At 42.0% G+C, this 13785-nt stretch overlaps 1 protein-coding gene across 1 annotated transcript; it reads right to left on the bottom strand.

Annotated features, from left to right (window-relative positions):
- Nucleotides 1-824: 824 nt before the first annotated feature.
- LOC141276652 (endogenous retrovirus group K member 5 Gag polyprotein) lies at nt 825-9295 on the bottom strand. Its single transcript, XM_073793361.1, has one exon. It carries the CDS (start codon nt 7210-7212, stop codon nt 5167-5169), a length of 2046 nt encoding a protein of 681 aa, XP_073649462.1. The 5' UTR covers nt 7213-9295; the 3' UTR covers nt 825-5166.
- Nucleotides 9296-13785: the final 4490 nt, after the last annotated feature.

A 13785-nucleotide genomic window follows, 5' to 3' on the forward strand; every position in this document is an offset into this window, starting at 1 on the left:
TTTGTTTATGTAAATGTTCCAAATCAATTCCCAAATCATTAGAATTCCATACATTTAAAATATGCATTTGAATTTTTTCCCAGGAATATTCAGAATAATTTACTTTTAAGGGAGTAATACATATCCAAGAATATTTTTTATGGCATGTTAAAAATAGGCGAACTTTTAAAGCAGTAAGTTCTTGACCAATATGTAAAACTGCTTCTTCAAGGGCATCAACTTTAGTTTCTAACTTTCTATCTATTGCTTCCTGGGTTGCTAAAGCCAAGGATATATTTTTTGATAAATCATTAGCATATTGTGCTGTCTGCACTTCCTTCACTAAAGCATATGTTGCAACAGTAAAAGAACTCAGTATTCCTATTAAGGCGGAAATTCCCAAAATCAAAGTAGCCACAAATCTTTTTGGCCGTATGAGCTCTCCAACCTGTCTTACAATTTCCGCCCCTATATCTGTATACCAAGATTCATTAAGCGCTACTGGCAGCACAATATAAGCTGGTCTTTTTAACACCATTATGGTTGACACATTCATTTCAGGAATAATACAAGTGGTCAGTATGCATTGCTGACAGGTAATATAAAACCTCATATTATACTGCATAATTTGCAACTTTTCACTATCATTAGAAAGCAATAAGGAATATGGAGATGACACACAGGCTTGAACATAATACTCTTCCACATGGGTAGTAGCTCTAATTAGCGTTATTTTACGAGTGGTTAAAGGCAATCTCCATAACTGAGATTGATAATAGGTTTTATTTTCATAAACAAAAGTATAAATAGGAGCCACCCATCCATGACTATTCCATCTATTTACCTTCAGTGGACGGGGAATATAGGAATCATTCCATGGGTATAGCAAGCCGGACTTTAAATATGTTCTATAATCTCCCTCAGGAAAATTAATACTCCAATCTGAAATATAATATTTAGTTCCAGGAATGGATATTTTATTCTCTTTATTATACATACAATATATCCATGAAGGATATCCAGTTTTAATATTTATCCAAATCCATTCATTTGTAGCTTCCCCTGCAGCCTCATCACAATCGTCATATCTAGAAGGATGAACAACTTTAGCTAAATATTTATTAACATAAACTTGATTTTGTCCTACAACTTTCCCTAACAATGACCATAAATATCTTGTGGTTTTATCTCTTCCTGCTGGCTCTTTAGGGGGCCTTTTAGGGGAATCTGTCAAAAATCCTGCATCAACTACTGACAAACACCCATTTTTTGTTTGACTATTTCCTATTAACCCTGAATCAAGAAAAAAGCATATTGGAGGAAAATCAGTCTGACCTGTAAATGAATAGTTAAAATTAATTACAAATTGTTTATAGCCCTGTACTCCTCGAATGCCATCGGTCAATTTAGGAAATGAGGAAGTTACTGGAATATTGGAATCTTTCCAAGTACATGTATGTAAAATAGGAGGATCTGGAAAATAAGCCCAATACGTACCGTTGGCACTTACCTGAGCCGAAAGCAAGCTAAGCATAGCCACAAAAAAATTAGCAGTCGTCAAAGGCAATTCTTGAGCAATCACAGCATTCTCAGCACTCAGGCAAAGCTTTTTAATTGCTCCCCATGTTATTGGAGCCGCTTCAACGGTAGATGCAGCGTACCTTCTCTTTCGTAAACGAGAAGGCAATAAAGGCTTCTTCTCCAAAATTTTTGGAGAAGTTTGTACTTCCTTATCACAAGATGATTCAAGCGACAGCTGTGTCATCGGAGGACCTGACGTCGCAGCCACAAGACTGTCTGGTTTCACTTTCTGTGACTGCGGTTCCGCCATCTCGGCAGTGAAATTTCTTTTCTGAAAGACGCTTCGATAAGTTCCCCACCTCAGGGTGTCTAATTAATCGATCAGGAATCCAAATTGGTGAATCAAAATTCTGGGGAAAAATACAAGCGTATCCTCTACCACTAGTTAATAATATATCTGGTCCATTCCATTTTCCTGTTAAAACATCCTTCCATAATACCTTTGGTTTTACATTTTCTTCATTTATCTCCCAATGTCTCATCATAGGAGTTTTCTCTTTATTATTCATATTTAAATAATTTAATACAAACATAGAATGATTAAGTAAATGATGAGGAGAAAAATATTTTAAATCTCCATTTTGCAATTTATAAATCATATTTTTTAATATCTGATTGGTTCTTTCAATTATAGCTTGTCCTTGCGGGTTATAAGGAATTCCTGTACTATGGGCTATGCCAAACTGTTGGCATAATTGCTGAAAAGACTTAGAAACATAAGCAGGGCCATTATCAGTTTTTAACTTTCGGGGAATTCCCAAATAACTAAAGCAAAACATCAAGTGCTGGCACACATCCTTAAAGGCCTCTCCAGTCCTAGCTGAGGCTACAATTACATGTGAAAAGGTATCCACACAAACATGTACATAGGACAGCTTTCCAAAGCTAGGTACATGAGTCACATCCATTTGCCACAAATCATTAGGTCGTAAACCTCGAGGATTTACTCCTTGCTGAGGTACATTAGTTTGTGTAGGGCACACAGAGCAATTTTTTACTATTTCCCTTGCCGCTTCTCTGGATAGGCTAAACCGATATCTTAAAGCATTAGCATTTTGATGATGCAGCTGATGAGATTTTATTGCTTCTTGTATTTTATTATCATTTACTATAAAAATTTTAGTCAGGGCATCAGCAGAGGCATTGCCTTCTGCTAAAGGCCCTGGCAATCCAGAGTGAGCTCTAATATGGCCCACATAATAAGGCTGTGTTCTTTCCCATATACTTCTTTGTAATCTCTTAAGCAACTTAATTATTGTACTCTTATTCTCAGGAAAGGCTGCTGTTTCTATTGCTGGAAATAATTTAACTATATATAAGGAATCAGTATATAAATTAATCTTTTTATCCCTGGTTAATTTCATCACTTCTATAATTGCCATAATTTCTGATTGCTGTGCTGAGCAATTTTCTGTATTTAATACCTTCTTTTCATTATTAATAATATAGGCTGCCCTCCCTGAGGAGGATCCATCAGTAAATGCTAATATGGCCTCTTCCAAAGGTTTTATCTTATAATATATAGGAAAAACCACCATATGTTCTTTAAAAAACTGTAGCAATACACTTTTAGGCAAATGAAATAAAATCTGGCCTCTAAATGAGGCTAGGGCTATTCCTAATGAATCTTCTAACAACAGCAAGGCCTCTAATTGATCTTTATTATAAGGTATAATTATGTTATCCATATCTTTTCCAAATAACTCTCTACTTCTCTTTCTACCTTTAATAATTAACAAACTCACCATAAAAGGGTATGAGGCAACAATCTTTTTTGGACTAGCAGCCAAATGTATCCATTCTAATGGTCCATTTTGCCATAATAATCCTGTAGGAATAACTGGAGTCCTTAAAATAATTAAATCCCAAGGTTTGGTATAATCTAATCTTTTAATAAAAACATTTTTTAAAGCTTTTTCTATTTTTTCTATGGCTTGTTTTCCTTCTGCAGTTAACTCTCTAGGGGATAAGGGGTTAGAATCTCCTTGTAATATCAAAAACAAAGGTTTTAATTCCACTGTAGTAATTTTTAACAAAGGCCTTATCCAATTTATATCTCCTAAAAACTTTTGAAAATCATTTAAAGTAACCAAATGATCAATTCTTAACTGAAAAGGTATATGCTGAATGGAAAATTTCTGTATTAATCTGCCCAAGTAATTATAAGGAGGTTCAGTTTGAATTTTCTCTGGAGCAACTTTTAATCCATACTCCTGTAAAGCTTCCATCATATCCTGCAATGCCTGATGTAAGTAGGCCTTATCTTTATGGGCCAATAATATATCATCCATATAATGTATTAAATATATTTCTTTATATTTCTGTCTTATATTACATATGGCTTGGTCTACATATTTCTGACATAAGGTAGGGCTATTTTTCATGCCCTGTGGTAAAACTTTCCACTGATATCTCTGATATGGTCTAATAAAATTAGGAGAGGGCACACTAAACGCAAACCTTTTTTTGTCCTCCTTATGTAAGGGGATCGTAAAAAAACAATCTTGTAAATCTATAACTATAATAGCATAATTTTCAGGGATGGCTACTGGAGAGGGAAGTCCAGGCTGTAAAGCCCCCATTGTTTTCATGGTTTTATTTATTGCTCTAAGATCTTGTAATAATCTCCATTTTCCTGATTTTTTCTTTATAACAAATATAGGAGTATTCCAAGGACTATTAGAGGGTTCAATATGTCCTGCCAATAATTGCTGTTCCATTAATTCTTCTGCAGCTGCTAATTTCTCAGAAGTTAGGGGCCATTGTTCCACCCACATAGGTTCCTCTGAAAGCCACACTATAGGGTCAGCTGCTTTTAAAACAATGGCCCCCGTTATAAATTTGGATAGCCCACTCCATGTTTATCATTTTTGGGCTCAGCAACCACAGGATATAATCTTCCCTCCTGATTTTTTCCTAAACCTTTATCTGGGTCATATCCCATTTTTAACATCTGTGAGGAGACCCAGTCATCTGGACTATACAAGAGCATTCCCATCTGTATAAGTATGTCTCTTCCCCAAATGGACATTGGCAGGCCAGGTATCACATAAGGACAAAAAGAGCCTGCTTGTTTATTGGCAATATTCTCCCAAGTTAAAATCTGGGTACTCTTAGCTACTGTTGGAGCAGTTCCTAAACCTATTAACATATTGTCAGCATGTTGGGTAGGCCAGCTGCTAGGCCAATCTTTTCCTGCTATGCAGGAAGAATCTGCACCTGTATCTAACAATCCCTGAATATTCTTTCCATTAATTTTTAAAGTTTTTAAAGGCCTATTTCTGGTAATTTCTTGAATCCAAAATACCATATCACTGGAGCCAAATCCTTTTTCATTTCTTGCTTCCTGAATAACATTCTTTCCTGTTTTATAATATGGTAATAATAACAACTGTGCTATTCTTTGTCCTACAAAAATTTGTTGTGTTTTATTAGAGGGAGCCACCATTATGTGAATTTCTCCTGTATAATCAGAATCAATAACTCCAGGCAAAACTATTAAACCAGATAAGGAAGTTGAACTCCTACCAATAATTAAACCCATTACTCCTGGGGGCAATGGACCTTTAATCCCAGTTGGTATTTTTACAACTGGAGAGTCAGGAGTTAGTATTGTTGCGGAGGTGGCACAGAGGTCCAATCCTGCGCTGCCTGGGGTGGCCCTAAACAATTCGTCGATTCCCCTGAGGGAAGAGAGGGATTGAGCGTCTGGTGAATTGCCCCTATTGTTTGTTGGGCCCGGGGTCGGGCCCGAAGTAAGTTTCCCGAATTAGTTCCAGCAGGTGCATTTGGAAAAACAGGTGCAGGAAATATTGGCATCTGAGTTCCAGCCTGAGGCACAACAGAAACCCCATTAGGGGGAAGAATATGTCCGTCTTTATGATATTTACTTCTACACAATTTAGTCCAATGATTTCCTTTCCCACATCTTTGGCAAGGAGTCTTTGGGACCCCATCATTACCAGGAGATATCATTCTAACAGGACTTGCTGGAGGTATATTTTTATTAGGACATTCCCTACTAAAATGACCTGTGCCTCCGCAAGCAAAGCAATTATTTTCTTTTGGTCCCTTAAGGTTTTTTGTTTTTTGAACCATATTCATCATGCATTGAGGAAGTGTTTCTCCCTTTAGGGCAGCTGCCAAGGCAATCCCTTGCATATAGGAGGGACCAACGTCAGAACATTGTTTAATGAAATCTGAAATACTTCCAGTTTTTCTGATAGGGCGAATCAAGTTCTGACAAACAGGATTAGCATTTTCAAAAGCTAGTTGTTTAGCCAACATGGTAGCTGCGTCCTCATCAATTATCACTCTTTTTATCTCTGCTGGCAAGCGAGAAACAAAATCCTCATATGGCTCCTCAGGCTTTTGTCTTAAATCTGTCAGAGCGGAGGCTTTTCCTGGAGTCAAAGGCAAGGACTTCCAGGCATTTATTGCACACATAGTTACTTGCCATAAGGCCTCCTTTCCCATATGTATCTGCTGTTGGGCTGTATCATATTCTCCCTGGCCCAACAACATATCTTTAGTAATATCAGATCTATCCCATTTCTTATTTAAAGCATGTTGCTTAGCCACCCATTCTTCATATTCTGTTTTCCAAAGCAAATATTGTCCTCCAGATAAACAGGCTTTTGCAACCTGAATCCAATCATATGGAGTCATCCATCTATTTGCCAAGGCATCTATCAGAGTCATAGTATAAGGTGCTAGCGGTCCATAATCTACACAGGCCTTTTTAAGTTTTTTTAAAAGTTTTAAAGGCAAAGGCTCCCAATATACATTATCTTCATCATCAAAGTCATTATCAAAAATAACTGGAAAACAGGCTGCAAAAGCATAATCATCATCCTCACCGTTTATTCTCCTATGCTTTTTATATTTACCTTGGCTTTTATTAAAAGGTGGCAAAGGTGGTGGGCCCCTAGCCTTAAAAGGTGGTGGAGGTGGTAGGCCCTTAACATTTAAAGTTGAATGTCTTAATCTTTTTAAAGGTGCCGGTGGGGCGGTCGGTAGACGACCCAATAGGCGCATATCCTGTAAATTAGGCCTATTTTTCTTAGTTTCTTGCATTAAAAATGCACCATGGGGTTCATATTTCCTTCTTTCATAATCATATGCAGCAGCATCTAAATCATCCTGATCTGCAGGAGGTAATTCATCATCAAAAGGAAGATTCTTTAACAAATTAGACTTATTATCAGTAGGTGACTCAGTTTCCTCCTCTGAGTCATTATCATTAAGGTTACAATCTTTTAAAGCTGCAGCCAAAACCTCAGTTTCTTTTAATGTTTTTGGGGAAATTAACGGAGTACATTCATCTATTACTTCTGCAGAATATTTATATGGGTTCTTTTGACCTTCAGGCAAGGGAGCAATGCTCTCTCTAATAAGGTTCCATAAAGTAAAAGTATCTACTGGGACCTTCTCAGGTCCATAATGACTATAATATACTTGCAAAGTTTGCCCCACCTTTTGCCAGGTTTCTATATTAACTGTTCCCTGTTCTGGAAACCATGGGCATTGTTCCTGTACAAACTGAAAAAACTGAGTTAGTTGCTTACTAGTTACCTTAATTCCTCTTCCATTTATCATATGTTTAACTATATCAATAAATAAGAGCCTCTCTTTGGACTCAGCGTGTCCCATCTTGACACCGCCTTACTCACCTTCCTAACCAGTATTCTTAACTGGGGGTCTGCAGCACCCTACGGTGAGACTCCTATCCGTCCGAGAAAGAAATAATACTTACCCCTTCAGGTCCCTGTTCGGGCGCCACTTGCCGGGGACTAGCCCCAGCCGGACAGGTTTCACCCAAAGGGGAGACGGAGTCGGCGTGGACAGAGCACAAGACACCTCAGAGGATGCAAGGATCTGCCAAATTTATTCTCCTGATTCTCAAATACTTATACTATAAGGCAATCTCATTTTCAATCTTAAAAACTTCATTCTCATGCCAAAAAAGAATCATAAAACAAAGTAATTAACATCAGCAGGTTAAACAAGTTAAGTAATCTTCTTATTGTTTCCAGTCTTCTTCGTCCCCTGTGGTTAGGTACATCTTGGTCACATCTAGGTCAGAAACTCTGTTTGTTCTTCTCAGGAGATTAAAGTGTTCTTGTACCTGCACATTCTGCTTGATCAAGCCATAAACTTAAACATATAATTCTATTAGTGATTAACAATATTCAAACAACATTTCATCTACAAATTTCCCAACCCTACCATAATAATCAAAACAATACACATTATTTTTATGCTTCTAAAAAACTATGGGAGCGGGCATTGTACCATAAACTCATTGATTAAACTCACTGTTGCATAAAAACTCGCCACCATACCCAGGTATTTTCTAACATGTTTATAACTTCACTGGGAGGCCATGACTCTTACAATTTTTCTTTTAAAATCAAAAAGCTACTGCAGAAATATTCCCACCATTGTATTTCCCCAACAAATATAATCATTAAAGGAGCCGAAGTAGTTACAATTCTCCTCTTGATTTTTACCCTAACTTGGGGTTTTTCTTAAACCCCTGCATTAAAACTATACATTTTTCCCAACACCAATAGCAATCCTATAAAAATCACCTTAGGCAGAGGCAGGGGAAGACAAGGGGAACCACACAGAGGAAAGCTTTGCTTCCACACAGAGAAAAGCTGTGGTTCACGGAGGAAATGGGAAACAAAGCCCTGCTGCGGCGGAAGAGCAGTTGCCATTGGCCAGGTCTCTGGTCTGCTACCTGGGTTCCCATCTGAGCTGGGCGTGGGAAGCGAAGCAGCCATGGGGACAAGAGACCTCTCTCAAAAGGGGTGAGGGTTCAGGCTCCTGCAAAGTTGGGGGGGTGAGGGTCTATGCCCCACCTCTGTTGGCCCCCAAGTTCTCTCCTGATGGCCCCTCTGCGACTGTGCCTGTCTTAGGTTGTTCCTTCCCTGAGGAATCTTACCCGTCTCTGGCTAACCAGCCATCCTCCGGGGCCAAGCAGGGAGATGTGAGGTGTGCGAGTGAGCGAGGTGCAGCGCCCCCAGAGAAGGTCAGTTCTCTGTCACCTTGGTAGCCTATGCCCCCGTGGCCTCCACGCCCAGCACCTGCCCTGGGATTCCCTCGCCAACTGGCGGGGCCCCGGCTCTGATCACATGTCTTCGGGAACCCAGGTTTCTCCTCCAGAGAGGGCCCAGCTTACAGCACTGGGCAAGAGAGACCAATTACACGGCACCAGCCACCAGGAGGCCTCAACCTCAGTGTGGGCAGGAAAGCCCAGGCACCAGCCCTGGGCAAGGAGATTGTGAGAAGAGAGCGCCTCTTGGCAAAAGGGCAAGAGGGGCCGTTGCAGGACAGAGGAAGGAAGAACTTTCATCAGCAGGAAGTCCCAGGGAGGAAGGGCTTTCTCTGCCCAGGGATACCAGGCTCTTGGCTCAAAGCAACTCCATGTATGGGGCATGATATAAAGATATGCCCCCTAGCCACGGTAAAAAAGGGAGCTGCTCTTCATGGAACAACAGGGTAGGGGGAATGTAGAAAACCCTGTGTTCAGGAAGCTTTGCAAACGAGAACTTTGCTTTTCCATATTTCTATCTGACAGCATCAGCTTTGCAGAGAAGAACTTTGCTTCTCCATATTTATACCTGACAGCACCAGCTTTGCTGACACTAAGGGTCTCGTCCGTGCTGAGACTCAAAGGCACTTCCTATGTGGCTCCCGACACTATTCCCCATGAAAATGAACCATCTTTGGATAAATGGCTGATTCCAGGTCTGAGGCAGGGAAAGTAGAAGATAAGCCTGGGACGTCTTGTTATATCAGTATGTAAAGAAGTGCTTGAAGCGTAATGAAAATCAGTCAAAAGGATGCAGGAGTCAACTTTAAGGGGATCTCACTGACTATTTTGGGAACAATTTAAAATCAAGAAGTACAACACGTTGAGAAAATAAATCCATGAATCTATAGTAATATGAGGGAAATTGCTTATGTCTACATAATGTATAAATAAATTTACAAGAATGGCAGCTTTATGCATGATTTCCAAAACAAGAAATAATTGGTGGTGTGCTGGCTATATGTCAGCCCTGTCTTCATTTATGGCTCCCAGGAATCTGGTGGATAGGCACCATCGCTGCCCCTGGTACGCTGCGAGGTTGAGTAGCTTACCTGCCATCTCACTGGGCCTCCTGGAACGTGAATCCACTCAGTCAGCGGCGAAGGGAGACTCTCAGTCAGGGATGCACAGATAGGACATGTCCCAGGGGACAAAGTTGGTATCGTGCATCCCTGGGTCACCTAAGTGGTACCTCTCAATCTCCTGGGGGTCCGATTCAGCAGCTCTGGGTGGGCCTACGAGTCTATATGTCCAGTAGGCTATGCCCTTGAGAAGAAAGTGCTGGGAAGGGGTGGTGCTGGCTCAGGTCAGAGCCTGTTATGTCCCTGGGTAGAAGTAAATTTGGACGGCGAATATGGGAGCAATAAGCTATTTTGGCAACCTTCGGATTTGACTATGGCCCCTGCGTATTTTCCACAGGCTGAGCATGAGTTTGCCAGAGAGAGGGTGGATCCTATGCCTGGCAGCACCCTGAAGTCCTTTCCACACTACAGTTTACCAGGTGGAGGTCGAATCCATCTGTCTACCTGAGCTGAGGCAGCCTGACTCTGGCTCTGGACTCATATCCCCTCAGGATGTCTGGTCCTACAGCCTGGAGGAACCCTGGAGGCCTCTTGGGAGATAAACCTGACCCGCCCCACAGCGATGGGCACGTCTGAGTCAACAGCCCAACTCGGAACCCCTTACTAGCCAAGTGCCCACGGCTAAGGCCCTCCCTCTCGTGAACTTGATTTCTTCATTTGAACAATGGGCTGCGATACCCCCTCAAAGATCCTTGAAGTGATGGACGTACAGCAACTTTGCTTAACAGAGTGATATGCACGTGAAAGTGGACACATGCCTAAGGAGGGAACTAGAAGACACAGCTTGAGAATCTGGTGACACGTCTCATTTAAACAAGCTTTCAGGATGAGAACGCAAGGTCTCCATTGACCTGTGATCCTGCAGAGATGACTTGTGAGCTGTGGACTGAACATGCCGTTCTCTCTGCCTTGCACAAAACACTGCTCTGTTTCACACTTGAACACACAGCGGAGTCAGAAACCAGAGACCCCCGCATGTTTTATGGACTCGCCTTGCTCTTGAAATTGGCATTATAAAGAGAATTTTCCGGGCCCCTCATGTCTTCTTCCCCCACAGTCACAATTCCCCAGCTCCTCAGCAGGCCATCTGCAAAGCCGGCTATCATATGTCATGTTCCGTGAGGCTTCCTGTGACCAGGATCTTTGGGCTCCCCGGTGACTGTCCCAGGCCAAGCCTGTCAGCCCGCACCTCTGTGACAACCCCTCCCCCTGCCGCTGCCTCTAATGGGCTCTTTGTCCTGACCTGGGCTCCCTTGAAGAAGGAGGGGTTTGTTCATTCGATGGCCCCTGATTTCCACCCCCTCCCCTGTCCCCACCCTCTGAGCTGGGTTGAGTCATGAATTCTGTGTTTTATGAAGTGCGGTTCTTCTCAGCAAGCTTTCCAATAATGCCTCTGTCGTTTGAAAGTACTTTTGTTCAGGATATGTGGACTGGTTTATCTAGCTTTGTTTGTGGTCAAAACTGTATTCTTTATTTATTTATTTATGCTGTGTATGAGTGTATCTTTCCCTACCACATAAGTGTTTTTTAAAATTTGCACACAGTAACATTAACTCTTTGGGGTGTATAATTCTCACAGTTCTACCTACTTAAACCCATGTCTAGATTCCTAAAACCACGGCCACACGCAGGAAACAGAACAATCACAGCATCCCAAAGAATCCCCGACCCGTCCCCTACCCCAGCCCTGGCAACTACTGATCTGTTTTTTGGTCCCTGTCATTTTGCCTTTTCCAGATTGTCACATAAATGGAATCACACACCTTTAGTTACTGGCTTCTTTCAATTTTTTAAATATATGCTTAATTATAAGACAAATGCCACAAGGATGCTAAAAGCTAGGCAGAGATTTCATTTTTCTTGCTGAGTTAAAAATGAAATCAAAGTGATCAAGCTGCTGTTTAGACCAGGTGGGAAAGCCAGAGTGTGGCGGTCCCATGGTGGGACTGAGGCCGAGGGGAACCTGCTGTGTGTGCCAGGCAGGCGCCCAGAGGGGGACGATGGCACTCACAGTGACTGATGGTCCACTGTGCGCTGGCACTGCCTGGGGCCACACCGCCTTTAATCTGCACACAAACGCTGCATGTCCTGTCTTCTTGAATCTGCCAAAGAGGAAAAATGGTCAAAGAGGCTAATATGCTGTCCCAGGTCATGTGTGAGAAGCGGGTTGGGCTGGAAATCAAACCCAGTCCCTCTGATTCTCCTCACTGCATTCCCAGGACCAGCTCTGGCTCAGCAAATGCCTCCTACTAACGCTCTGGGGTCAGATGGTTCCTGAGAACCTGTCTTGAAATTGGCATTATAAAGAGAATTTTCTTGGACATCAGCAGATGTAAGTCCAGCTCCAGGACTAACAGACCTCTGACAGTGGAGAAGCACTGACCTCCTCCCAGGGCCTCGGTTTCCTCACTGTGTCATGGGATGGTGCCAAAGAGATCCTGCATACGCTGCGCGGGGAGTCTTTCTCGCTCTGTTCTGCAGGTCCAGTCAAAGTGGAATCAGAGCTGGCTGACCATGCATCCTTCCCCGCGCCAGGGCCCAGGGGAGCCCGCCATCCTCCAGGCCCTTTCTGGCCCAGCTCTCTAGGGCTGGCACTGGAAGTCAGGTACCTTTGCAGTCATCCTATGGAGCAGTTCTCCTTTCCTTTCCAAGGGCAGGCCTTCAGATGGCTCCTTTTCTTCTCTTCCTACAGATCCTAGGACATTCTTGTCTAGATGGAAAACATGGCAAATAGTATAAATTACAAGCTTAATCTGATTAGTATGAAATCGAAGAGCTTGAGCTCCGCTGGCTCTGGGCCTACAGTTCATTTTAGACTGTTTTGGAAAAAAAAAAAATGTGTCAGCAAATCCTTTCCCTCCAGACTTCCTCTTAATTTTTAAACCCCTTTGTATGTCAAGGGAAATGCAAGTCTTATGTCTTCAACCCATTTACTCTTCAGTCACTCAAGTTGTTCTGAAAGAGTGATTGAAGGTTCGAACAGTTCTTTTCTCGGGACAGGAAGTTGCGTTGACTTCCTGTGAGCAAAGCTCCGATTTCCAAAGATCTGAGAAAGGGTCAGAGCTCCCAATCCAGCAGGATTGCAACAGACATAAGGAGTGCCTTCTTTGGCCAGTACTCACAGTTTGGTTCTTTTAGATTCTGTGTCCCTTTGGAGAAACAACTCAGCAAGAGTCATTGATTTGTTTTTCCAAAAAAAACGTCTTCAAATCCAAATTGCCAACACAATTCAACAGAGGTACATAGACGTTTTTGCAGTGAATTACTCAACTGGGCAAATTCCCCGGGGTTCCTGCTTCTTTGTGGGTTTAGAATTGGATTAAAAGTCAAGGCAGGCTCCGACTTTGTCTGTAACCTCCAATGATCTGCAGATGTCTTGGTGTTGCTGAGATGATTTTCAGATTAGTCTGAAACAATCAGATTAAGATAGGGGCTTACCCAGGAAAGGGACTGGGGTCACAGGGGTGGAGGCAAATGTTATAAACACAATGGAGGTCTTAGTGACAGTGGTTCAAAGTTATTGATTTGACCCTTGGGTTTTCTGAGTAATGGGCTTCAGGCTTGGTTCTGGTTTTATTCCCACACGTGAGTTGCCTCTTCCTTCTGGTCTTCCCATGAGGATGAAACCACTGGCCTGAGAGCTGCAGAAGGCCCTGGAGGGGCCCTGTCTATATTGTTTCCTGTTGTATCCAGCTTAGAACGTGGAATACGCTTGTTGCTCAATTGTATATTTGTCAAAAGGAGGAATGAATTAATGCCCAATGCCCTTTCACTTTTATTTCCTGTAGAAAAGTTCTCAGGTAACTAAGCCTCCTCACTCTTCAGCTCCCCCTTTCTGGTGTTGGTCACAGAATTTCCCTGTCCAGACTTCAGACTGCTGTAAAGCATGTCTCCTTTTGTAAATCAGCTATGGAACGTGCATAGAGCTTTTGAGTTTGAAATTCTCAAGGACCTGTCTATTGGCTACTTCCAGGTTCCCCCTGATACTTAGATGGAGACAATTTCTTTATCAGTTGGACGTGGAGGGATCTCCATGCCCTAGAG

This window comes from Tursiops truncatus, chromosome 16, assembly GCF_011762595.2.
Source record: "Tursiops truncatus isolate mTurTru1 chromosome 16, mTurTru1.mat.Y, whole genome shotgun sequence".
Lineage (NCBI taxonomy): Eukaryota > Metazoa > Chordata > Mammalia > Artiodactyla > Delphinidae > Tursiops > Tursiops truncatus.